The sequence below is a fragment of the Hylobates moloch genome, unplaced genomic scaffold, assembly GCF_009828535.3.
Source record: "Hylobates moloch isolate HMO894 unplaced genomic scaffold, HMol_V3 SCAFFOLD_15, whole genome shotgun sequence".
Taxonomy (NCBI): Eukaryota; Metazoa; Chordata; class Mammalia; order Primates; family Hylobatidae; genus Hylobates; species Hylobates moloch.
In genome coordinates, this window is record NW_026652290.1 from 42,415,187 (window position 1) to 42,440,152 (window position 24,966).

General features: G+C 42.4%; 1 protein-coding gene across 1 annotated transcript; it reads right to left on the minus strand.

The window, feature by feature from the left end:
- Positions 1 to 4,382: 4,382 nt before the first annotated feature.
- On the minus strand, positions 4,383 to 17,153 carry NMS (neuromedin S). Its single transcript, XM_032178577.2, has 10 exons — positions 17,071 to 17,153; positions 14,782 to 14,837; positions 14,097 to 14,147; positions 10,391 to 10,414; positions 10,244 to 10,297; positions 8,233 to 8,307; positions 7,129 to 7,164; positions 6,496 to 6,537; positions 5,352 to 5,386; positions 4,383 to 4,411 (listed from the first exon to the last, which is right to left on the minus strand). The coding sequence occupies exons 1-10, from the start codon at positions 17,144 to 17,146 to the stop codon at positions 4,399 to 4,401; spliced, it is 462 nt and encodes a 153-aa protein (XP_032034468.1). The 5' UTR covers positions 17,147 to 17,153; the 3' UTR covers positions 4,383 to 4,398.
- Positions 17,154 to 24,966: the final 7,813 nt, after the last annotated feature.

Here is a 24,966-nt window from a genome sequence, read left to right on the forward strand (position 1 = left end):
TTATGATAGTCCTATAAAACTATTAAATAATACAGGATAGTAATATTACAGTGGAAAAAGCAACTAGGCTTTTAAACAAAAGACCCAGGCTTCATCCTAGACATGCTGCCTGTTGCTGTGTGGCCTTGGGCAGGCCACTTGGCCTTTCGGGGCTCTTTTCCTTGGCAGCCCATGAGAAGGCAGGGCTGAATGATCAATGAGATCTCTGCCCACTCCAAGGTTCTAAGAAGTCCCTTTCACAGTTCTGTCCTGCCCAGACATGGACCCCTGTTATTGCTGAAGGCCACACAGTGACCCTGTGCAATGGGCTGAGGTGTGGCCTCTCCTGTTAAAGTGAGTGCCAACACTAAGTAGGTGAGCATCCTCCATCCAGTGACTGAATCCGGGCCTTGGATTCAAACTTATTAGAAAGGACACTAGGGTAGAGTAACCTTATAAGGCTCCTTTTCATGGGAAACCAGGCCAAAAGCAGCCCAGCTCCATAGGTGGGGAGGCCCAGTTCTCACAGTGTAGAAACTGTCAGTTAGAGTCTCATTTCATCTTTGGATTCATTGGCAGTGGTAGAGCGTTGCTGGACACTGCTGTGGGAAAAAAGAGTGAGGTGATGTCTGGGAAGGCAGATTCTGTCTCCAGCTCCCCAGCATCACAGACAGGCTTGGCCAAGGAAGAGTTTTTAGCTCACATAGTGTTCCTGAGAAACAGGGGTCTTCTAGGCCTGCCCCACCCTCTTTAACCATCATCCCCCTGGCCTTGTGCCAAGGGTATGGACCCTCCATTGAGGTGGGATTTATTATTACTGGTTTAGCAAAGAGGATTCTGAGGCTTTGTTTGGGGTAGAAACTACCATCTTTGGTCAATTTCCAAATCTTGAGATTGTTTCTGAAGACTGGTGTTAGCAGCTTCTCACACCAACACTGTACTCTGCTCATCAAACCTGACCTGCTCCCTACAAATGCCGAGCACTGGGTCAGTGGCTTGGTCCCTGCCCTGCACCCGTGCACTCAGAAAAATACCAGGTAGAACTAGGTTTGCTCATCTCATCTCTGTGTGGCAAGATCTACTGAGGGGTCTTAAAACATCCTCTTCAAGAAATAGGCTTCAGACTTAATACAGAGGCTTACAAATGATAAAATACAAAAACAAATTCTACTGACATTTTAAAAGGAGGACTTTTAAGTTTGATGAAGCACTTGAGAAGTTAAAAGAAGGAATAGCCAGTGTGATTTAGGTCATGTCATTAGGGTCCCTCCTTGCGTTGAACACACATCTTCTGCCTCATCTCCTCCATAGGATAATCTTGGGAGGTCTTCTAGACTCCTTCTAGTCAAATGCAAACACAGATATTTACAGAGGAGGAGGCTGAGAAAAAAGGCTGAGTGAAACCACCTTTGCAAAGATTATGACAGTAAGACAAATCTAGCATGGATGACTCCATCTTGCTTCTAACCCCACAGGCTGGCTGTCCGCACTTCTTGCTACGCATAGGCCAATCTAACCATGGGAGGAATTTAGTTTATAGTTTAACTTGTTGTTGTTGTTATTCTTATTTTGAGATGGAGTCTTGTTCTGTTGCCCAGGCTGGAGTGCAATGGCACAATCTCAGCTCACTGCAACCTCCACCTCCTGGGTTCAAGCAATTCTCATGCCTCAGCCTCCCAAGTAGCTGGGATTACAGGTGTGTGCCACCACGCCCAGCTAATTTTTGTATTTTTTAGTGGAGGCAGGGTTTTGCCATGTTGGCCAGGCGGGTCTCAAACTCTTGATGTCAGGTGATCCTCCTGCTTCGGCCTCCCAGAGTGCTGGGATTACAGGCATGAGCCACCGCGCCAGGCCCATAGTTTAACTTTGAAGCAAGGATAATAGTTTCTCCTTAAAACTAACCTCCTTCTTGCCATGAGATTAGGATTATATGAGGGGCATGAATTCTGCTAAAATGTCAATGTCATTTCTGTAATTTCTTATTGCTCAGGAGTCATGTGGCCAGAGGTCTCAAGATTTGTGACTTCCCCAATTGCTCCTACAGATAACGACACTACTGTAGAACCTCAGATTGAAATGCTTTTCAGACTTTTGCATTCTGGCAATTGACTGATCCCATCCAGACCCATGACTCATGACTCAGCTGGTCTTGTGTCCCCCACCCAGAGGCTGACTCAGAGCATGAGGACCCTTTTCCACACCCGTATGACTTCATCCTCAACCAACCAGCAATACCCACTCCCTAGCCCCCTGCCCGCCAAAGATTTTATCCATAAAATCTTTAGACTCTGAGTCTTTGAGGAGGCTGATTTGAGTAATAACTCTGATCCTTCCACTTGGCTTGCTCTGCCTTAAACTCTTTCTCTACTGCCATGCCCCTGTTTCAGTGAATTATTTTGTCTGTGTAGTGGGCAAGAAGAACCCATCAGGCAATTACATGAGCCTTGTGGCTTCTTAAGAGAATCTGGGGTTGCTGTGCTTTAACTTAATGCTGTCAGCAATAAAGAAACAGCCCTAGAGTCCCTTTGGTACACGTTGTGTGATGCAAGCCATCTGAGTGTAATCAGAGCCAATGGTTATTGATTGTTCACTGTGTCCCACCATGACAAGATGCTCTCATATAGACCATCTTCTTAGGCCTCACAAAGTCTATGTGAATAAGTTACTATTATTACCATACCAACACCATTTTACCATAGAGGAAACCGAGGCACAGGAATGGGAAGTGACCTGTCCAAGGTCACCCAGCTAAAAGTAGAGGAGTCAGGATCTGGAGCCATCCAGCCTATCCCAATCCCATCCTTCAATCCTCAATAATAACAAGATAGTTAGGCCATGCTAAGCCAATGCCAAAGATGGTGAATTTTAAAAATATGTCCTATTATTAAAAAAACATATACCCAATCCTCCCACCCCCCAAGACTTTCCAATAGGATAGGAAAATAATGTGTCAGTGTGAGTGGAAAAAACAGTGTTTCCTCTGCTCTCATACCTAATGCCTGTGGGGTTTTCCCCCAAGCAAGCATCAGTTCTGCAGCAGATATCACCTGGTGCCCTCCAGTTCAATTCTGATACCATCTACCTGGAGATGGCATCAGATCCCACAGGTTCAGGGCTCAGTCCCCAAGACTGTGCCCCACTTCCAACACCAGTCACAAGCCCCAGGTTATTTTACCTATGCTTCTGGCCAACAGACTATGAATTGGGGCTCCCATGACCACCTCCTGAAGTTTGACTAATTTGCTAGAGTGGCTCATAGAACTCAGGGAAACACATTTACTAGTTTATTATAAAAGGTATTACAAAGGATACAGATGAAAAAATACCACCATCCAGCAACCTCCATGTGTCCAGCCATCTAAAAGCTATCTAAAACCCTGTCCTTTTGGGTTTTTATGGAAGCTTAGGGTTACATAGTGTCCTCCTTAAATAATGAGATTCAGAAAATATGATTAAATACAGAGTTTATTCTATTTGAGCTCAAAGCTTGAGAATAGCCACCTGGAAATGCCAACTCCAAGCTAATGGAATCAGCATTCCGAAGTGGAGAGGTCTAAGGGTTGTTGATATTGGCAAAGTTGCAGGAAGTTAAATAGGATTTTAACGTTGTCCATACAAGGTTAGTGCATAGTTACAACAACTGGACTGGTTATAGGCTGTGTTCTTTTTTGGGATGGGTATTTAACATCCCACATTGAGGATGTAATAGTCATGGGGTCTTCTGCGTCATCTGGTCTGAGTTGTGTGCAAGACAATAAAGGAAGAAGTTAATCTCTAACAAAGGTCAGTAATTAAGAGCGGAGGGGTCTTATCTCTGGTGCCATTCAGTCTTTTTTAGTCATTTTACAGAACAAAAAATAAGGAAGGGAGTTCATCCATAATTGGAGAAGCCGAAGTGGCAGCTGCATGTTACACAACTGAGGCCACACAGTCGCATTTCTCTCAAGGCTCAAATCATTTAAAGTTCTAGTAGCCTTAAGTTTGAATTGTTTAATTTCACAATAGGCATGACTGATTAAAACATTGGCCATTGTTGACCAACTCAACTTTCAGTGCCTCTTCTCCCTGGAGATTGGGGTTGGGCTGAAAGTCCAAATCCTCTAGTCCTGCCTTGGTCTTCCTGGTGACCAGCCCCATCCCAAAGCCACCTAGGGGCTGCCAGTCTCTGCCAATCATCAGCATACAAAGAAACACTGAACATTTTGAAATTTTCAAGAATTTTAGAACTTGTATGTCAAGAAATATGGACAAAGACCAAATATATATTTCACAGTATCACACAATGCTACTTTATTTTTATAAAGCTAAATATCTAGTGAATATAGAGCAAGAGAAATATCTTTAAATATTGTTCATGGAAAGAAATTTGATATTTGTTCAACATAATCCCTGGATGGCCTAATCAGATCCAGCTTTCTTTCACCATTGAATCCTAAAAAAAGAAAAGAAAAATGCACCGCTCAGGTCAAATCATTCTCGGAATCAAGACAAAGCCCATGGGCAGGTTATTATGTAACATATTTTACAATTAGACCTCAGTTTGATGTGTCATAAGTGCCCAGGTTGCTTTCCCCACAATCAGTACTTACAAGATTTGTTTTTGCTCTATCTAATTAGGCCATTAGGTTGGTGTAAGCACTATGGCCTCAGGGAACATCTTTGCCTTGTGTTTGCTGGGTAGTGCCATTTCCCAGCAGTGGGACAGCTTTCTCAAGACACCTTGGACTGCTGGGACCCTGACCACTGACCCCTGCTGGCAGCATCCATAGGACAGTGGCCTCATGTCCTTGGGACCACATCCTCATGAGAAACAGAGGAGGCCCGGAGCTGCCCTTGAGCATTCACTTCCTCTTCCAGAGCCTGAAGGCCAAGGAATCACTCCAAATTAAAACTCTGGATCTCAGAGCACCACTGGAAGGGGGAAACAGACTTGCTTGGCTGTACTTAGAAATGCTCTCACTGTAGGGAGCCTGGTAACTTCCAGAACTCCTTGGTGCACCACCCAAGCATGACAGGGTGATGTTTCCTTATCAACGGGGCCAGGTGAGAAGTCACGGAGGGCCCAGCTGGGCTGCAATGAGCCTGCATCCCCATCACAGTGACAGCTGGAGACCACATGCCTCCGAAGAGCTCGGCATGGAAGTGAAGGCTGCAATATTTCCCAGACAGCCTACATCTGCTAGGCTGGTGTGGGGGTCTCTGTGGTCCTGTGTGCAGGAAAAGGGAAGGGGCAGAGTTCTTGGGGGTTATGCAGGGTCCTCATTTCTTGAACAATGGTCCTCCCCGTGGCTGCCTCTTACTCTCTCCAGTCAGACACATAAAATTTGCTTGAAAGAGAAAAACGGTGATAAAGCTGACCTTGGACTACCTACTGGGCCTCATCTTCAATGTTTCTTCCATTCCTGGGCTGAAAAAAAAAAGGAGCAACTTACGGATACTGAGACACAACTTTCTGCAGCCTGTATCTTGATTCAGCTCTTCTCTCTGTTGAACCCTAAGGCCTCATTCTTCTAACTGGGACTTCACTCCTCTCCATGGGGACTCACCTGGGAAGCCCTCGCCCTGTGCTAGTGCTAGTCTGTAGGTCCTCTGGGACAGTGCTCCAGGAACCTTGCTGCTCCTAGGACCCCAACACTGTCACCCATCATCCCCACCCTTTAGCCTTTGCTTATGTGGTGGGAGGTTCCACAAACCATCCAGCACAGGACTGCCCAGTCTGGAGACGTCAAGGAGATGGACTGTTTCTCAAAGCACTTTCCAGGAAACGAGTAGGTCATGCAGACCCATGGGAGTGAGAGAGTGGTGGGAAGCAGCTCCATGGTCCATATGTTTGGGAAACAAATGATTAAGCCAAGAGACACAGGTTGTGTTCTGCAGGACTTCTTAACAGCCTGTGACGGGCCAGTGTGTATTGTGAGTCTTCGCGAATGTCGGGTGCAGTGTTTGCCAATCTTAGCTGACTTTTGCAGAATACCTTTTAGTGCCAGTGATTCACAGAATGCAGTTTCTGGGGGCATGGATCTAGTCTGATTTGCTCATTTTTCTATGCAAATACTGAGAATCTCAAGGGTGGAGCACAGCTAGTGAATGGCTGATCAAAATCTAAAAGATAACTCTTCTGACTCTGTGACCTTTGCAAGAATCTCTGTCACCCAGGAAGGAGTAGAGGATGCTGCCTAAGCTCCTCCTGCCATGTGTTTTTGAGGCCACGAATCCTAGTCCCTAATGCTATAAAACATGGGCTCAGATTCTGGTCTACCTTGTGTCTGTCTGTCAGCAGAACTCCCTTATGCCTACTCTGGTGCTCTCAGCCTCTCTCCTGCTGGACCCTTGCCTTTGCAAGCTTGTAGGAGGAGATTTTGACTTGGAGTGATTCCCAGTGAAGGATGAGAGAGTCCCCACAATTATCCACCAGTTTACCAAGGGATCCTGGCTCTGCTGTTTGCAGTCACTCCATGATTGGGATGGCTACAGTGAATCGAAGTTAGAAAGCAAAGATGAGAAAACATGCTATACCCTGAAAAGGAAAAACGGTCGTCCCCAGGTCGCAGTGTGATCCTGTAACATAAAAACATAAGCCATTATGCAACCATGTTGCATTTCAAGTTCTTCAAAAATGTCTGTAGAAACAGTTTTCAAAATGGGTGGTCGCAGACCACTGGCACCAACAGCTTCTGGGAACTTGTAAGAAATACAAACTCTTTGCCCCAATCCAGACCCACCGAATCTTTGGGGGTGGGGCCAAGCAATCTGAATTTTAGCCAGGTGACTCTGATGCATGGCCACATTTGAGAACCACCAGTGTTTGGGGTTTGTGCTCTGGCAGTACCTCTGTTGGAGTCTGTACAATGGCATGTGGGCCCCTGAGCGAGAGAAAGCAAGGCCTCAGGAGCAGCTGGCTCCAGGTGACTCATCTCTGGGGCTGGAGGTGAAATCTGAACAGCCAGAGGCATCGCCCTACGGTTCCTCTCTGCCCCAGGGAAACCTGAACTTAATTGCTCAGCCACAAAGGATTCTCAGGGTCCTTTGGAGACCAGCTCTGCCCAGAAGTGGTCTGGAGGGGCTGCAGGTGGCTGGCTCCAAGGACTTCCCCACCCTTCTCAGGTAGGGCTTTCTTTGGGGGTCGCAGTCTCCAAGGCTCTTGTGTACCTTCTTGGTGAAGTCCACTGCAGCAGTCCCTGAACCCTGCAAGGATATGAGGCACAGGTTAATTCAACAGGAACCACATCATGACCTTGCAGTTGTCTTGCGGTGATCCTGCCCTCCCTGGCTTCCTTCTAAGGTAGTCAGAAGTCTGGTGCAAAAGAGGAGGTGGTGAGCACGGCAAATGGTGGGATTACCGCCGTGATCTTCTCTAGCAAGCTCCTGCTCAAGAAGGCAAGCTTGTTGTCTTGGCTGAGTTACCATCTGTGTCCAAGTACGTTAAGTTTGCTTGCTCCTCCCAACAGCGCCAGCTTTGAAATGGGCACATTGCAAAGCTTAGGAAACTTTTAAAGGATTAGCTATTTTGGCTTCTTCAGCTTGTTCATTGCCTGTGAATCTGGTGTAAGAATGGAATCAGACTGGACTTGGAGGCTTGCGGTTAGCAGGGGGTCGGACAAACTGCTGCTGGTGCCCAGGACGGCCAACCAGTTTTTCAGGCACTTGGGGCCCTGGGATTTTCAGAGCTAAAACTAGGAAAGTCCTGGACAAACTGGGATAGCTGGTCATGCTACCTGGGTAGGGTGTTCAAAATAAATTTTCTCTCTGCTATTTGTTTATTTATTTTTGCTACCATGAAACAAAACTTTGATTACCATTAAAAAGGTTCAGCTGGTAATTTCTAAATTAAAAAATAAAAACAAAAGGAGAAAGCCCTGAGAAATGGACAATGGGCAGGTAGGGTAATGGGAAGCAGAAGATACCACCAGGGCAAGTTTCGTGTCAGGAGAAAGAGACAGGCGAAGTGAAAAAAAGGTACAAAACCAAGGCTCAACTTAGGGATGAAAGGAGCAGAAGAGGAGAGGGACGGAAGCAGGCTGGGTCATGGGGTCTCTCTCCGGGCCCTTCAAACCACCTCATGGGGTTTCAGTGGAGGAAACTGAGGCCCAGGGAGGTCAAAGGACCATCAGTTCTGCTCAACACTCCCTGCTAAGGTGGAGACTGAGATTTGAGGAGAGAATGACAGCGAGCCCCAAGGTGACAGCATGCTTTTACCACGATTCAATGAACTGTGAGGGGCATAAACTATGGTGGAAGAATAAAAGCACGTACTCGCTGCAGAATTCTCTTCATCCGTCTGTTGGCAAGCTTGGCAGCCAGGTGCATTAGAGGATGCACTGGAGGAAACTGCAACAGAGAGGCGCAGAGAGGGTCAGACAGGGGGACATCCACAGAGGGGTATTTTGAGAGCCCAGGGCTATGCACATTCCTTTCTACTCACTTCCCTTACAAATGGGTTTAATTTTCAGAGTAAAATCCATTTTCGAGTCGAAGCCTGAAATTTTATGTTTTCAATAAAGAGCCGCTTGCCTTGAGAACAGGTTTCAATTCTAACACAGCCCTTAAAAACATTCCCTTAGGGTAAATCGGACTTTTCTCTGCATTAACCCTCAGCACTCTGTGCTCCTGGAGCGGAGCGCCTTCTCCTAGAAGCAGCTCCACATGCATTCTTTCTCCCTCCCCAGGGGTGAGCTCCTCATCCAAGGGAAAGGGTGGAGGGCAGCCCCCTTAACCCTCCCCAGGCACTTCTGGTTTACTAATCTTGTCTGTGACTGCCATGCATACCCAGGTGTACACACCTGTCCTCATCTAGTCCTCATGAATCCTGCCTGTGTGCTTTGGTTTAGAGTAAAACTTGATTCGTGTTACAGAGAGTTTTTTTGCTTTTCATTGTTCTTTTTCCTTTCATGGTACCCTTGTTGGTCTTGATAATGTCCGCCTTCTTGGCCGGGTGCAGTGCGAGGCCAAGCACTTTGAGAGGCCAAGGTGGGTGGATCACTTGAGGTGAGGAGTTTGAGACCAGCCTGGCCAACATGGTGAAACCCTGTCTTTACTAAAAATACAAAATTTGCCAGGCGTGGTGGCGTGTGCTTGTAGTCCCAGCTACTTGGGAGGCTAAGGCAAGAGATCATGGCTTGAAGCCAGGAGGTGGAGGTTGCAGTGAGCCAAGATCACACCATTGCACTCCAGCCTGGGCAACAAGAGTGAAACTCTGTCTCAAAAAAAAAAAAATCTCCCTCCTTACCTGAGCCCCATTCCTACATCTGTAATACTGATTGATTCTTAGGGGAAACATTTTTTTCCTGGTGATTTGCTTTTTTAAGGATCCTCTTAAGACTCAGAGAGCCTTGAATATATAAATAAGAGACTTTCTAGTGGTAGAGTTTTACTTGCTATGACTGGGTACCTGAATTAAAAGTTATATTCTGGCTGGGCATGGTGGCTCATGCCTGTAATCCCAGCACTTTGGGAGGCCAAGGCAGGCGGATCGCCTGAGGTCAGGAGTTTGAGACCAGCCTGGCCAACATGGTGAAACCCCATGTCTACTAAAAATACAAACATTAGCCAGGCATGGTGGCACATGCCTGCAATCCCAGCTACTTGGGAGGCTGAGACAAGAGAATCGCGTGAACCCCGGAGGCGGAGGTTGCAGTAAGCTGAGATTGCACGACTGCACTCCAGCCTGGGCGACAGAGCAAGACTCTGTCTCAAATATATATATATATATATATATTCTATGGCCTCTCCAATATTCCTCAAATCATACCCCATAGAAATTCACCTACACAAGCTGCTCTCAAGGGTAACTCAAATCTGTAGGAAGAAAGTTAGAGGTGATGGTTACTATTCGCATTGCACATACACATGGCGACAGCCATGGAAGATGTTCATCTATGGATCACCACTGGGGGATGGTACCATACACATCACAAAGCACAAATTTAAAAACAGACGGTAATAAAAAACAATATAAAGAGAACACAGTGTTTACCAGGCTCTTCCTGCACCTCTGTTTAAGTGCGTAATAAAGTTATTTCCTACTTATTTTTCCTTTTCTATAATTTATTCTTTAACTTCTCAGATCAGTTGGCCAGCTACCACCCCCACCCCAGAGGGACAAAGAGAATCCCTGTAGCCCCAAGGAAAAGCCCCTGGGAAGCTACTACCCAGAGGATGTCCGGAAGCCCCAGCTTTTCTACTTGTCTGCACATATTAAGAAGGGATGGATGACAGGCAGAGGAGAGCCACTTTTACAGACAGATGATTATGATAAAATACTGACCCCAGTTTTAACTGGATGTGTTGCCTCCTGAGTTCTGGAGTAGTGAAACAAAAACTAAGTAAGAAAAGAAAGTGATATTAGTATCGAGTGTCACTTGCTCTAAACATGGAAGCTGCATGCACTTGTACTGGGCTGGGCGGTACTCACCCTTTTGTATATGTCTTGATTATCCTGGAAAGAGAATTGTGAGGGTAAGTTAGGTGAAGTTTTACAGGGGCAGGTAACGGATAACGTTTTCTGTATAAGGTACACCATGGACCTTACTGGATTTACCTGAATATTATGATAAATTGGCAATCTAAAAAGAAATTATTACACAAATTTAATGAGACTATAGTTGATGCAGGATCTTACAATAAAGAAAATTGCCAGTGATACATCATCATGTGAAAATATAATCTCATTTCAACTTTTCAGTTTGCAGGGGATGGGGAGGAGAGACCTACTCTCTGATGCATAGAAGCAAATAACTATCTGACTACAGGTGGAATAAACTAACTATTACAGTTTTTAATTTGCTGCAGAGTGTATCCTAGTATTCAGTTTTGATAGTTCATATTGACCAAGCTTCTTTTTCTCCAAAAGCTTTCTACATGAATTTTTGCTCTCCTTGCAGAAAGTCCAGTTTTCCATTTCTAAATCCTTGCCAGTGAACACATCTCAGCGCTCACTTGTGTAGATGATGGCTGCATGTGCACTTATCTGACTCAAGGAGATGCTGGGAAGAAGGCTTCTTACAAAACCATAGCGTAAGTGTTCATGTCCGTGTTTTAGAAAGTCACTAGAGATGATTACTGTGAATAATCATTTAAATCTTCTGATCTGGCTAGTACTGATCATTCACATCTCACTCATGCTTAAAGATTTTTGAATCAGCTGAAACCTCAATCAAGACAAAAATTAAAGTTGTTAATAATACTTCTAATTCTATTGCTGTGAATACAATTACATCTTTCTGTAAACTTTGTGGAGAATTTCTTCAGTGGAAGAGAGCAATACCTATGCATCCTCTCTCTCTCTCTCTACCATGTACATGTGTGTGGATGCACAAACATGGGCACACACACACAGACACACACTATAATCCACCAACATTACCAGTAGTGGAGGCTCTGTGGAAATTAACTCTATTTTATTTCCTTATAATCACCATTTTTAACCAGCAGAAAGCACTTGCTATTTTTACAGCTCCTGGTCTTCTTGTCAGCATCTGTTCACAACAGTGTGTGTGTGTATGTGTGTGTTTATGGATGCTTATTGGGCAAACAATTGTTTTTTGTACCACATTCATTGGCTGTATACTGTTATGCTTACTTTTCAGGTCAAAAATTGATGAGGAATGTGAAGATGCTTTTCCTGGTGCTAATTACCCTGCTCAACGTTTCATATGCCCCTTACTTTACTTTTTTTCTTTTCTTTTCTTTTTTTTTTTTTTTGGAGACATGGTCTCGCTCCGTCACCCAGGCTGGAGTGCAGTGGTATAATATTGGCTCACTGCAGCCTCCACCTCACAGGTTCAAGCGATTCTCCTGCCTCAGCCTCCTGAGTAGCTGGTATTATAGGCACATGCCACCACACCTGGCTAACTTTTGTATTTTTAGTAAAGACGGGCTTTTACCATGTTGCCCAGGCTGGTCTTGAACTCCTGACCTCAAGTGATCTGCCCGCCTCAGCCTCCCAAAGTTCTGGGATTACAGGCGTGAGCCACCACGCCCGGCCTACTTCTTTCTTTTTAGAGAAAAAATTATTTCAAAGTTTACTGATCTATGTTGTTTATTATTCATTTTCCCAACTAGAATACAAATGCCATGAGAGCAGGTGCTCAGTTTGTTTTACTACCGCATCCCTAGCACCCGGCCTGTGGCATGCTCTCAATAAATATATCTTTTGAATGAGTGAATGGTAGAGCTCTGTTCTCAAGAACTTATTGCAGTTTTCCCAATTGAAACATCTTCTAATCCCATGTGGTGACCAGAAACATGAAACATGAAGAGTTTTGTGGATGTCATCATTTGCAGAATGTGACTGCTTTCTGAATTGCCTTGAGTTAAAGGTCCCCTAGAGTCACAGACTTGGCCTATTCTGGAAACTAGAACAGGAGTGAACTTAGAGCTCCAGCAACACACCCAGACTTTGGGCAGTTGAGGAAACCAAAGCCCCACAAGACGAAGTGTCATGCCAAAAGTCACATTTCAGGGAAGCAACAAGCCAGGAAGAGCCAGTTTTTCTATTAATACCTTTAAATATTGGCAGTTTTATTCACTGAGCGACCCCTTGCTCTTCTGCAGTTGGAAACAATGAGTGGGATAGGCTTGGAAAAATGGAGAAGGCAGAAGGAAATTCATTCCTAGTGGGCCCTTGCTCTTGGGGATCCTCATAACCCAATTTAATACTGCAGGTTGCGCATGGGACAGCCACACTTCCACTGCCTCTGCTGGTGCAGAGGACAGCCCCACAGTCTTCACCTGAGGGATAGGGAAAGCCCTTTTGTGCAACATGTGGAGGAAGTAACAAAAGGATAAAGAACTCTGAGTTTTCAGCCTGAATTTTTGCTCCAGGACCAAGGCTGTAAAGATTATTCCTGAAAATGAGAGCTAACCATTGCTTTCAAATATATGCATAGTAAACTGAAAATAAGAAGAAATGGACAAGATATATTCATGAAATTTGAGAAACTGATGTTTGAGTCTTGAAGAATGAGAATTAGTTGCATCAAGAGGCAACGGCAACAACTAGCACTTAAGTGCTGTTGTTTGCCATGTTCTGGATGCTGTTGAAAGCACTTCACAAATATGAAGCATTTAATCCTTACAACAGCATTCTGGGGTACTATGACAATTACCCCTATACTGCAGATGACAAAACTGAGGCACAGAGCAACTAAGAAACTACCAAGTTTAAACAGAGCTGGACTTCGAAACCAGGTATTTTTGTTTTAGAGTCTGGACTGTTAACTGCAGCCTGTGAAGGAGGCAAAGTCATTTCTAACTAAGGAAAAGACTGTGCAAGGACATCAAGGGCCTGGTGTATTTGGGGAATACTGATAGATTCACTGGTAGATTCACTGTGGCTGGAGCATAGTGTGCTGTGGGTTGGGGGAGGTGAGGGATAAAGAGACGTGGCTCAAGGTGAAAATGTAGAGGCTATCCTAGGCATCGTGGGCTATCCTACCACCCTTTTGTACTTTCAAGTAAATCAACTTACTTTATATTCATTGAAATATTTGTGTGGTTACTACAGTTACTGTAAAGTTTTTTGTTTTCATTTTGGTGAGACAGAGTCTTGCTCTGTCACCCAGGCCAGAGTGTGGTGGCATGATCTCGGCTCACTGCAACCTCCGCCTCCCCGGTTCAAGAGATTCTCCTGAGTAGCTGGGATTACAGGCATGTGCCACCTCGCCCAGCTAATTTTTGTATTTTTAGTAGAGACAGGGTTTCACCTTGTTGGCCAGGCTGGACTCAAACTCCTAGCCTCAAGTGATCTGCCCACCTTGGCCTCCCAAAGTGCTGGGATTACAGGTATGAGCCACCACGTCCAACTAGTTACTGTAAAGTCTTTTAAATGATAACTATTGTTTTGGAGAACTGCTATAGCATGGTATATCAATTTATAATATATGCAATATAGCATAACATATAATTAGCTTAACTATACATGATTATAATAATTGTAAGAATATACATGAACTCACCATATTTTATAGTAATTTATATTTAAGGTATTTGCTTGATTTTTTCTAAAATTATATTCTCAAACATACATATGCATGCACAGTTACACATACATACAGCATTCTCCTGTAGGTAGCAAGAGTGTGTTTGTTGCATATATATATATATACACATTTTTTTACCTTAGATTGGTGAGAAAGAGGTGCCCACCGACTCAGACAATATGCCAGTTGCTAAAAAATAAAATGAAGAAAACAAATCAAAAGGATGAGGGGGATGAAGAGAGATTGATTAATGGGTAATCAAATACAATTAGATAGAAGAAACAAGGCCTGGTGTTTGATAATTCAGTAGGGTGACTATAGTAAACCATAATCTATTGGATATCTCAAAATAGCTAATAGAGAATAATTCAAATGCTCCCAGCATAAAGAAAATGTAAATATTTAAGGTAAATGTTTAATATCCATCAATATTCCATTTCCCCCAACTTGGTTGTAACACACTATATGAAAGTATCAGAATATCACATGTACCCTGAAAGTATGTACATCTATTATGCATTTAAAATTTAAACAATGAATCAAAGATAAGCTTAAATTCTTCAGTCAGCAGAATTTTATTACAACAGATATAAAATTCTAAAATTGTCCTATTTCTGAACCTCACATTATCTTCTCACACAGTGGCAGTGAATTTCAATACAACCCTCAGGATGCCTTAAACGAGGCCATGAAAAATGGCAACAGTGATTTTCTGCTGCAGCCAAAAATCTAATCTCAAAATAGTTTTAAGTGAACATTATACACATGATATATTCAAGGTCCAGACTAAATAAAAATCTCACATTACTGAATAATTGGGTACCTCAAGCTGCACAATATCCAAGCCATCTGGAGGATCAGCTAAAGATTGAGGAAATCCTATTGTGAGAAATCATAAAATTATTAATTAGAGAAAAGAGGTCATAGCATTTACTTCAAAGTCTTTACCATGAAAAACAGACAGAGATTCTATTAGAATAATAAACCACCAAAGAACCATACAAAAGAGGTCAGTGGGAAAGTAAGATTTGATCTGATGTTGTTAAAAGGATTTACAAAGAAAATGCACTTCTACTTACCACTAGCAAATCTGAGATTTATACAAAGATTAATTTAAAATAGCATGGTTGTTAATTTACCATGAGTGTTCAGTACAACTGTTAGCAAGTCGGCAAAGAGGAGGAAAAAAATTCCAACGTAACAACTTAGTTTTTATTTTGATAGAATTCATGAGGATGGCATATCAGAAAATTGTGTCAACAAAGGATGGACATCAGAATCACCTTTGAACTTTGAAGACACATGGATACCCGTCTCTCTGCTGCTACACACTCTCTAGGAATGGGCTCTGGGGAAGGCTGCTGGCATGCAGCTGGACCATATCAACCTTTTGTCTAACTTCAATGAACTCCTCTTCTCATTTGCTTGTGATACAACACTTGATGGGATAGCTATAGTGCAGTTGAAAGAATCAATTGGATAGGTCAAAACTAACAAGATGAAATTAGATGGATAAATATAAAACCTGGCACTTAGATTTTTAACTTGTGGAACAGGGAATGTATGGCTCAAGAGCAGTTTATGTTTAAAAACAAGACAAAAGAAAATTGTGTGGTATTTTGTTCCCTGCGTTCTCTCTGAGCCAAGATAAAGTGAAGGTAATGTTATGTTATATTCAAATAACAGTGCCTAAACCTTAAAAGGTAATAGTCTGACTTGAAATGATAAGACACAAGGTAAAGGCATTGAGCATAGTTTTCTCTGGAAACAGGAAAATTAGGAAGTATATGTTAACTGCTTTCAACTATTTTGAGAACTGCAATAAGTAAGAGATATTAGTCTTATCCTGTGTTTCCCCCAAATAACAGAATAAAGGCTGATGGTTAGAAAGTTTCATGCGATCACACTTAAGCTTAGCGTAAAGAAGTTTTTGATTATTGGAATCATTCAATAATGCAAAGTAATGCAAACCAATCCTATAAGGATTTATGGAGAGGTTCTTTGCTAATAAAACGTAAAGACCTACCCTCAGGAAACATAAAGTTAAATAGGAAAAAATAGGGAGGTGAGTCTAAACATATAGAAAGATAAATAAAAGGTAATAACAGATTTACAAAAGTGTAATATAAACAGGACTCTACTGGAGCAAAGAGGCAGAACCTGGCTGTCATAGCTGGCAGTGAGTTGGGGTCATTGAAGTAGTTAAATAGAATCGGGAAGCTACAGAAGGGATCCCTGCACCCTGTGAGAGGTTAAACCAGATGACCTTCACAGTTCTTTGCAAGGCCCAGTTTTGTGATTACATTGTAGGACATGACAAACAAACATACTGTTTGAAATATGTTTTCTCTGTCAATATATTTCCAAAGATTTTCTACTCCCCTAGGTCAAAATTCTAGTGGAAAAATCTAAAATGGTATGTGTTTCCAACCGTAGTTTGTTCTGCCACCGCCTACTTCCCTGCATCCTATGAAGATGGTGGTAACAGATTCCAACCACAGACCCTCACTCCACCCCTGTTCCCTAGAAGCTAGTTCGCAGAGTTGGTGAGGCGATGCCCGCGCCCGGTCAGCACCTCGGACAGCTCTAGCGGCTTCCGGTACACTCTGGAACCCTGCCTCTCTAAAACCCAACGGAAAGGCTTGGAAAAGATGCCTTTTTCCAGTGTGTGCTCCTCCCGCGCCCGTCTGGAACTGCCCATCAATTCCCACTCTTTGGGGCTGTAAGCTCAGTTTTACCAACTGTGTCCTTCTCTCTTCAGAATCCAGGGAGCAGAAATGGCTACAAGTGGGATCTTCCCGTAACTCACACCAGGAACTGCCTCTCCCTTCAGTTTTAGCAACACATGTTCAGGACATCCCTAGGGCAGGAGCAGCTTAAAGACAGTCCCACAGGGAAAAGTCTCCTTTGGTAAAAGGCTGCAGCATCTCGCTCTGTCGATCCTCTCCTAAAGGTTCAAAACAAATTGCAGCCAGAAATCAAGAAGGTAGCAATGAGGGCTGGCGGGGGAGAATAAAGCTTGACTCCCTCCAGAACTGCCCTGGGGGAACAAAGTCTGTCTCAGATATCCTCAGAGTTCAGACCAGATGGAGTCTGATGAAGCTCCCCTTACCTGTGGAGGGAATCTGTAGCATGCAGAAGCAGTAGATGGCCAAGATGAGAGGGAACTGGGGACGAAGATGTTTCATTGTGAGAGTCTGGTTTCTCCTTGCTGGCCACAGACAGGTGCTGCTAGGACAGGAGCTGCGCATTTCCCCAAGGTCCACAGGCAGAGGCAACCCTCTGTCCTGCATCTGATCAGCCCAGCGAAGAAAGTTCCTTTATTTGCAGCGCCCCAGAGCCCACTGGCTGATCACCAATCAGCTTTGCACAGGAGGACTCTGGCTTTCTCATAAATGTCATGCTGAGCCCTTATTTGTAGAATAATATCTTTCTGGAGTAGGCATTGTAGAGAGCCATCTTTTAGAACCCAGCAACTAAAATAAAAGGTGGAGAGTCCTGATTGTTATTCTATAATGATCTGAGAAATATTTCTGAATCAAGAATGGCTTTTTCTCTTTTTAATAAAAAAAGGACACAAATCTATAAATTATTGCGTGATAAAGTCTTGTTTCCTATGAAGCTGTTTATTTTCCACCTCTAACAAAGGATGTTGTGTCATCTTGGTGCATTTAAGAAGCACAAAATTTGGAGTCTTGGGTATAATATTTTTAAAAATCTAAAGTTCAGTTGGGGCTCTGTTTGTTTTTTAGATCATGGCTGGAAATTAGCCTCTTTAAGGTCTTTCCAGATTCATTTTAAGGAACAAGTTAAATATTTCAAATTGTCAGTATTCAGGAAAACATGACAATGTTTAATAATAAAAAATAACTTCATCTACTGAGCTTCTACATGTTGGGATCTGTTTTAGGCATTTCACATAGGTTATTTCATGTAATTCTCACAGAAAATCTATTAGGAACATGTTATTACCCTAATTTTATGAGTGAGGAAACAGAGGCTAGGAAAGATGAAGAAACTTGTCCAAGATCGTCCAGCTATCAAGGATCAGAGAAGAAATTTGGACTCAAAGGTACCTGAGCCCAGTCACTTCTGTAAGAATATGGAATTTTAATTGATAAGTAATTTTTTAAACATGCTTCCTTGGATTAGATATCAGATAGAAAGAAGGAGGAGAAAGACTGAAGTCTTCTGTTTCTTGCAAAAAGGGCAACATACATAGTATACATGAAACAAATATCTTTTGTTTTTTATTATGCATATCTTTAATTTTTTTTTTTTTTGAGACGGAGTCTCACTCTGTCACTCAGACTAGAGTGCAGTGGCGTGATCTTGGCTCACTGCAACCTCTGCCCCCCAAGTTCAAGCGATTCTCCTGCCTCAGCCTCCTGAGTAGCGGGGATTACAGGCGCCCACCACCACGCCCAGCTAGTTTTTGTATTTTTAGTAGAGACCGGGTTTCACCATGCTGGTCAGGCTGGTCTCAAACTCCTGACCTTGTGATCTGCCCACCTCAGCCTCCCAAAGTGCTGGGATTACAGGCGTGAGCCACCGCTCCCAGCCGCATAACTTTAATTTTTGCTCTTTTAGAGATTAGGTGGTTACTAATAACTGCTGGATGTTTACACATGGCTCAAACATGTTAATACTTTACCTAAGTCATAATATATAATTGTTTTAATGAATGAGCTTTTAAAGAATAATTTTGAGTGGGAGTTGCTCAGAAGGAGCTGTTTAATTTTGACTTAAAATGTAGCACTTTGCCAAAAAATTTTCAATTCATAACAGAGCGATAATTATAAACTACTTTATAGCCATAGTATTTTGCCTACTTCTTTGAGCCAGTAAGAAATAGAGATTTCTATTTATTACAGTATTTACCACTTTGGTTCTAGGAGACTAACCCAAGGTCTTTAAATACCAGGCAGAGATTATGCCATTTACATTAAAATCCACCCACTGCCTAACAGCAAGTCTTTACAGGATGAAAGGAAAAAACATGAATAAATGCTTTTTCAACTTAAACCACTTATCTACATGGTATTAAACACAGTTACTTATGGTCATTTTAGATACATGACACACATATAATAGCAAATCGCTGTGGTATTTTTAATAAATGTCAATCAGCAAGTACTTTTTCAACATCCGCTCTACCAGTGAACTGATGTTTATGCATAAGCGTCAAGTAAACCTCTGTGATAGCTCTGATTTATATCAACTCTATGTTTCTTCTGCATATTTTGCCTACACTATTTTTCAGATATTCAGGAGAAAAACATAAAAATATTATTTTAAATAACTTAGGAATGGAAAAAGATTTTAAAAGTCCGTGCTGTTACTATTCAACAACATGGTTATGAACTAATTTGTGTTTTCCCCACAATTCGTATGTTGAAGCCCTAGACCCCAATGTGACTGTATTTGGAAACAGGGCTTTTAAGGAGGTAATTAAGGCTAAATGAGGACATTACGATGGGCCCCTAATCCAACAGTGTTGGTGTCATTATAAGAAGAGGAAGGGATGCCAGAAATCTTTTTCTCTCTGCATGCATGCACAGAAAAAAAGGTTGTGTGAGATTGTCTGCAAGCGAAGTAGAGAGCCTCACCAGCAACCACCTTGCTGGCACCTCGATTTTGGACTTGCATCCTCCAGAGCTGTGAGAAAATACATCTCTGTTGTTTAAACTACCCAGTCTGTGGGTTTTGCTATGGCAGTCCAAGCAGACCAATACAAACATGTAAGCATTTTTAGCCAATTCAATACAAAAATAAAATAAAATAATGAAAATTAAAAATTGGAAACTCCGTGATTTCAAACTATATGATTATCTATCCAGATTATCTACTAAAAATTCAATGAAATCAACTGGTGGATGATTAGAATTAATAAAAGTTTGCCAAATTGACCACATTTAGGGGAAATTATTTTCAGTACTAATTTTCTTAGGACAAGAGCAAAAACAAATTTTAAAATGTGTCAAAATGTAAATAGCTTAAAAACCTATGAAATACTAGGGCAAAACTGGAGAATAAATGTGCAACACATTTTAAAAGAAAACCACAAAACTGTACTGAAGGACATTAAAGAATGTGTGAATAAACGAAAAGCCATATCATTATCCTCACCAGCAAGATTCAATGTTGTTAAACATTCAATTGGCAAAATTCATATATAAAATCAGTGTAATCCTAATTAAATTCAAAATGACCTTTCACGAAATTTTAAGACTTATTCTGAAATTAGTTTGGGAGAGAAAATATTCGAGAACATTTGACAAATTTTTGGGAAAAAACTTGACACTTTACCAATACCAAAATGTACCATAAAATGGTAGCAATTGTAGTATTGTGGTTGACATTTTGTTACTGATCTAGTAACAGGCAAACCAATCCGCAGAATGGGATATAGAGAGTTGAAGCAGATTAGATTAATATAGAATAAAGGCACATTTCAAATCAGTGAAAAGTGGTGAATTACTCATTGAATAGTGTTCAGGATCATTGGCTATCTATTTGGCGAAAATTAAATACCCTATTCCACGCTATACAGTAGTCTCCCCTTAACCTAATGGGATATATTCCAAGAACTCCAGTGGATGCCTGAAGCGGAAGATAGTACCAAACCCTATAGACAGTATGCATGAATTTCTCATTCCTTCTTCACAATTTCACAGCTAGAAAATTGTTCTTAATGTAGATCTTAGCCACCTCTGCATATGATTTTTTTTCTTTCCTTACTATGCCAATAGCTTTCACCTTTTCACCTAAAGGAAGCACTTTATGGCTTCTCTTTGGGGTATTTCAATGGCCAGCATCATTAATCTTGTGCTTTGGGATCATTATGAAGTCAAATAAGGGTGACTCGAATACAAGCCCTGCGATGCTGCAACCATCAATCTGTTAACCAAGGCTGCTGCAGAGAGACTAACGAGCATGTAGACAGCGTGGAGATGCTGGACAGAGGGAGGATTCAAGGAGACAGGGGCAGGACCTAGAGACTTCATCATGCTACTCAGATGGCCACACAATTGAAAAACCTATTAATTGCTTATTTCTGGAATTTTCCATATATAATGTTTTCAGACCACAGTTGATTAGGGGAACTGAAACTGTGGAAAGTGAAAACGCAGATAAGAGGGGACTACTGCAGGCTGGGCGCGGTGGCTCACATCTGTAATCCCAGCACTTTGGGAGACTGAGGCGGGTGGATCACCTGAAGTCGGGAGTTTGAGATCAGCCTGGCTAACATGGTGAAACCCTGTCTCTACTAAATATACAAAATTAGCTGGGCATGGTGGCGCGTGCCTGTAATCCCAGCTACTCAGGAGGCTGATGCAGGAGAATCGCTTGAACCTGGGAGGCGGAGGTGCGGAGGTTGAAGTGAGCCGGGATTGGGCCACTGCACTCCAGCCTGGGCAACAGAGTGAGACTCTGTCTCCAAAGAAAAAAAAAAGTGGGGGGGGAACCACTGTAACTTAAAATAAATTCCAGAAGATCAATAAACTAAACCTAATTCACACACACAGACACACACACACACACACACACACACACAGAGAGAGAGAGAGATTATTATAAATATTTTAAAATTCTGTGTACATTATGCTGTTTTGAGATCTTAAAAAAAAATCTTCGTGGCTAGAGAGAGACTGTTCCTCCCAGGGCTAGCCATGCTTAAAGATAGCAAGGGCTCAGCCTGGAGCACGCCTGTGATGATAAACTAAGCAGTGCAGGGCCATAACTCCTCTATCTGGCCCCTAAGCCCCAGGAGGCAAAATCCCTCTGCCTTAAACATCCCAGGATCAGCTGCCAGGCAACCAGGAACCACTCCCACAGCCCCAAACCTTCCACAATTATTCACATTAGCCAATCCTAAACTGTTCACCCTGCCCTGCCTTGCCCTTCCGCATAAAACCCCATACAGGGGGTGGACTAGACCTTCTCTTTGCTCCTGTCTTCCAGCTCCTGACCACCCTGGTGCCCTTCCCACATGGTCCTCCTGTCTCCAGGACCTGTGAATTAGTACACTTTGTTTTTTCCTGTGCCACTCCTGTGTCTCCTCTTGAGGTCACACCTGACTGAACATCACATAAAAGAAAACGAAGTACACATACACAGACACACAGATACTTATATAAAATCCTGTATTAGAAAAAAATTGAGCAAAATTTTTTATAGGAAAATTGCTCTAGAGCAAAACTTAAAACAGAGATGACAATAAGGAAAAGATTGATATATTTTAAAGTATTTTTTAAAATTCTGTGTAAAAAGATGCCATAATCAATATTAGCAAAGAACAAAACACCATAGGATAAGTGTTTCCAAATGTTATAGGGGTACTTAGTGATAATACAAAAAGAGAGGGAAAGAAAGGAAGGAAGGCAAAAAAGGAACAAGGAAAGGAAAGAAGGAAGAAACAATGTAACTGTCCATCAAGAGGTGAATGGGAAAAAAAACTGATATATACATACAATGGAATCCAATATTAAATAAACTAAGGGATCCATAATATGGAAATTTATGTAACTGTGTTTTGTTTTTTTTTTTTCTTGAGATGGAGTCACTCTGTTGCCTAGGCTGGAGTACAGCAGTGTGATCTCAGCTCACTGCAACGTCTGCCTCCTGGGTTCCAGCAATTCTCCTGTTTCAGCCTCCCGAGTAGCTGGGATTACAGGCACGTGCCACCACGCCCAGCTAATTTTTAAATTTTTAGTACAGATGGGGTTTCACCATGTTGGCCAGGCCGGTTTGAACTCCTGACCTTGTGATCTGCCCAACTCAGCCTCCCAAAGTGCTGGGATTACAGGTGTGAGCCACCATGCCTGACCTGTGTAACTCTTTAGAAGAATAAGATAGGTCTACATGTATTCACAGGAAAAATTCTTTATAACATGAGTAAAGAAAAAATGTTACAAAATTTCATGTCATAGTCTCTTGCCTGCCACCATGTAAGATATGACTTTGCTCCTCATTTGCCTTCTGCCATGATTGTGAGGCCTCCCAGCCACGTGGAACTATCTGGCTCATTTTCCACCTTTGCTGTGATCTCTGAGCAGGGAAGGCTTGTGTCTCTATTTCCAGACTACTCCCTCCTTTAGATCAGAGTGATTGGCACACCTCTCTCTAGCAGGAGACTAAAAGCTACCTGAAGCCCTGGTGTATGCTGCACTCATATGGGTCCCCTCTGTTATATTCTTACACATTGCTTCTTTTCCTTGGTACAAGAAAATACTAGGAGCACTTAGAGGCTCCTAGCACATGTAGAACAGCCATAAATGAGGAGTCCGAAAAGAAAAAAATTGCATGCCATGTGCTCCAGTATCAGTTAGCTTCTGCTCATAACAAATCACTCCAAAACTAAGTTGTTTAAACAACCATTTATTTAGCTCAAAATTCTGAAGGTCAGCAATTTGGGCTAGGTTCTACAGGGCAGCTGTTCTCAGGTGGACTCACTTACACATTTGTAACCACCTGGTGAATAGGCAGGGTGCCTGAGACCTTTCTCCATGTAATCTCTCATTCTCAGGGTGGTTAACCCAGGCTTGATCTCACGCTCATTTCAGAGTTCTAAGACAGTGAGAGAAGCTACAAGGCCTCTTGAGTCCTAGGTTTGCAACAGACACCACATCACTTCTGTATTATAATGGACAAAGCCAGTCACAAAGCTAGCCCAGATTCAAGGGGTGGGAAAATAAATTTCACCTCTCAATGATGAGATGAGCCACAAAGTGTTATGGCCAATTTTGCAATCTACCAAGTTATGTAAAAGTTTTAAAAAATAGAACATGTAGTTATGTATGTACAGATGTAGGTAAATGCAGAGTAAAAGAATGGGATGCTACACACACCTAAAAATAATAGCAGAGATTCTCATGCCGTGAGATTGTGAGGAGTCATTAAAAGCTTTTGAATTCTTGGCCGGGCGAGGTGGCTCATGCCTGTAATCCCAGCAGTTTGGGAGGCAGAGGTGGGTGGATCACGAGGTCAGGAGATTGAGACCATCCTGGCTAACACGGTGAAACCCTGTCTCTACTAAAAACACAAAAAATTAGCTGGGCGTGGTGGCAGGCGCCTGTAGTCCCAGCTACTCGGGAGGCTGAGGTAGGAGAATGGAGTGAACCCAGGAGGCAGAGCTTGCAGTAAGCCGAGATTGCACCACTGCACTCCAGCCTAGATGACAAAGCCAGACTCCGTCTCAAAAAAAAAAAAAAAAAAGCTTTTAAATTCTTGCATTCTATATTTTTGAATTCTTGCATTGATTATTCATGAATTACTTGTATAAGTAAAACTAAATTTAAAAAATTTAATAAAGTCTGAAACACTCGTAAGCATATGGATGAATATTCAAAGATCTAAACTTGCATATATAAAATATCAACTACTTTCACATCCTTTGCAGGGACATGGATAGAGCTAGAAGCCATTATCCTCAGGAAACTAACGCAGGAACAGGAAACCAAACACCACATATTCTCACTTATAAGTGGGAGCAAAATGATGAGAACACAAGGACACATGGGGGTGAACAACACACACTGGGGTCTGCTGGAGGGCGGGTGGGGTGAGGGAAAACATTAGGAAGAATAGTTCATGGATGCTGGGCTTAATGCCTAGGTGACAGGATGATCTGTGCAGCAAACCACCATGGCACATGTTTACCTATGTAACAAACCTGAATACCCACATGTGTACCCCAGAATTTAAAATAAAAGTTGAAGGGAAAAAAAGATCAACTCCTTTCTTTATGTTATTCCATTTATTTTTTCCAAAGTGTTTCATTTGTTAGCATTATTTAAAAGGCTATATAAGCAGTGGATTTGTCAGTGCCAAGCCAATTTAATAAGCTATAACTTTTTTGAATAAATGAACTAACCATGCAGAGTTCCCAGACCACTTGAAACAAGCAAATGTCAGAGAACTACACTAAAATGTCAGAGAACCACACTAAAAATGCCTCCTCCTTTCCACTTTAAATTAGCTTCCTCTTTGTGAATGGTTACTATGA

What these genes read in the sequence shown, in the direction of transcription:
- NMS (XM_032178577.2), bottom strand. Translation starts at nt 17,146, where the DNA reads ATGAAACATCTTCGTCCCCAGTTCCCTCTCATCTTGGCCATCTACTGC. An exon ending in TGGATATTGTGCAGCTTGAG is followed by an intron (nt 14,148 to 14,781) that starts GTACCCAATTAT and finishes TTTATTTTTTAG; the next exon opens with CAACTGGCATATTGTCTGAG. An exon ending in ATCAAGACATATACAAAAGG is followed by an intron (nt 10,298 to 10,390) that starts GTGAGTACCGCC and finishes TTTCTTACTTAG; the next exon opens with TTTTTGTTTCACTACTCCAG.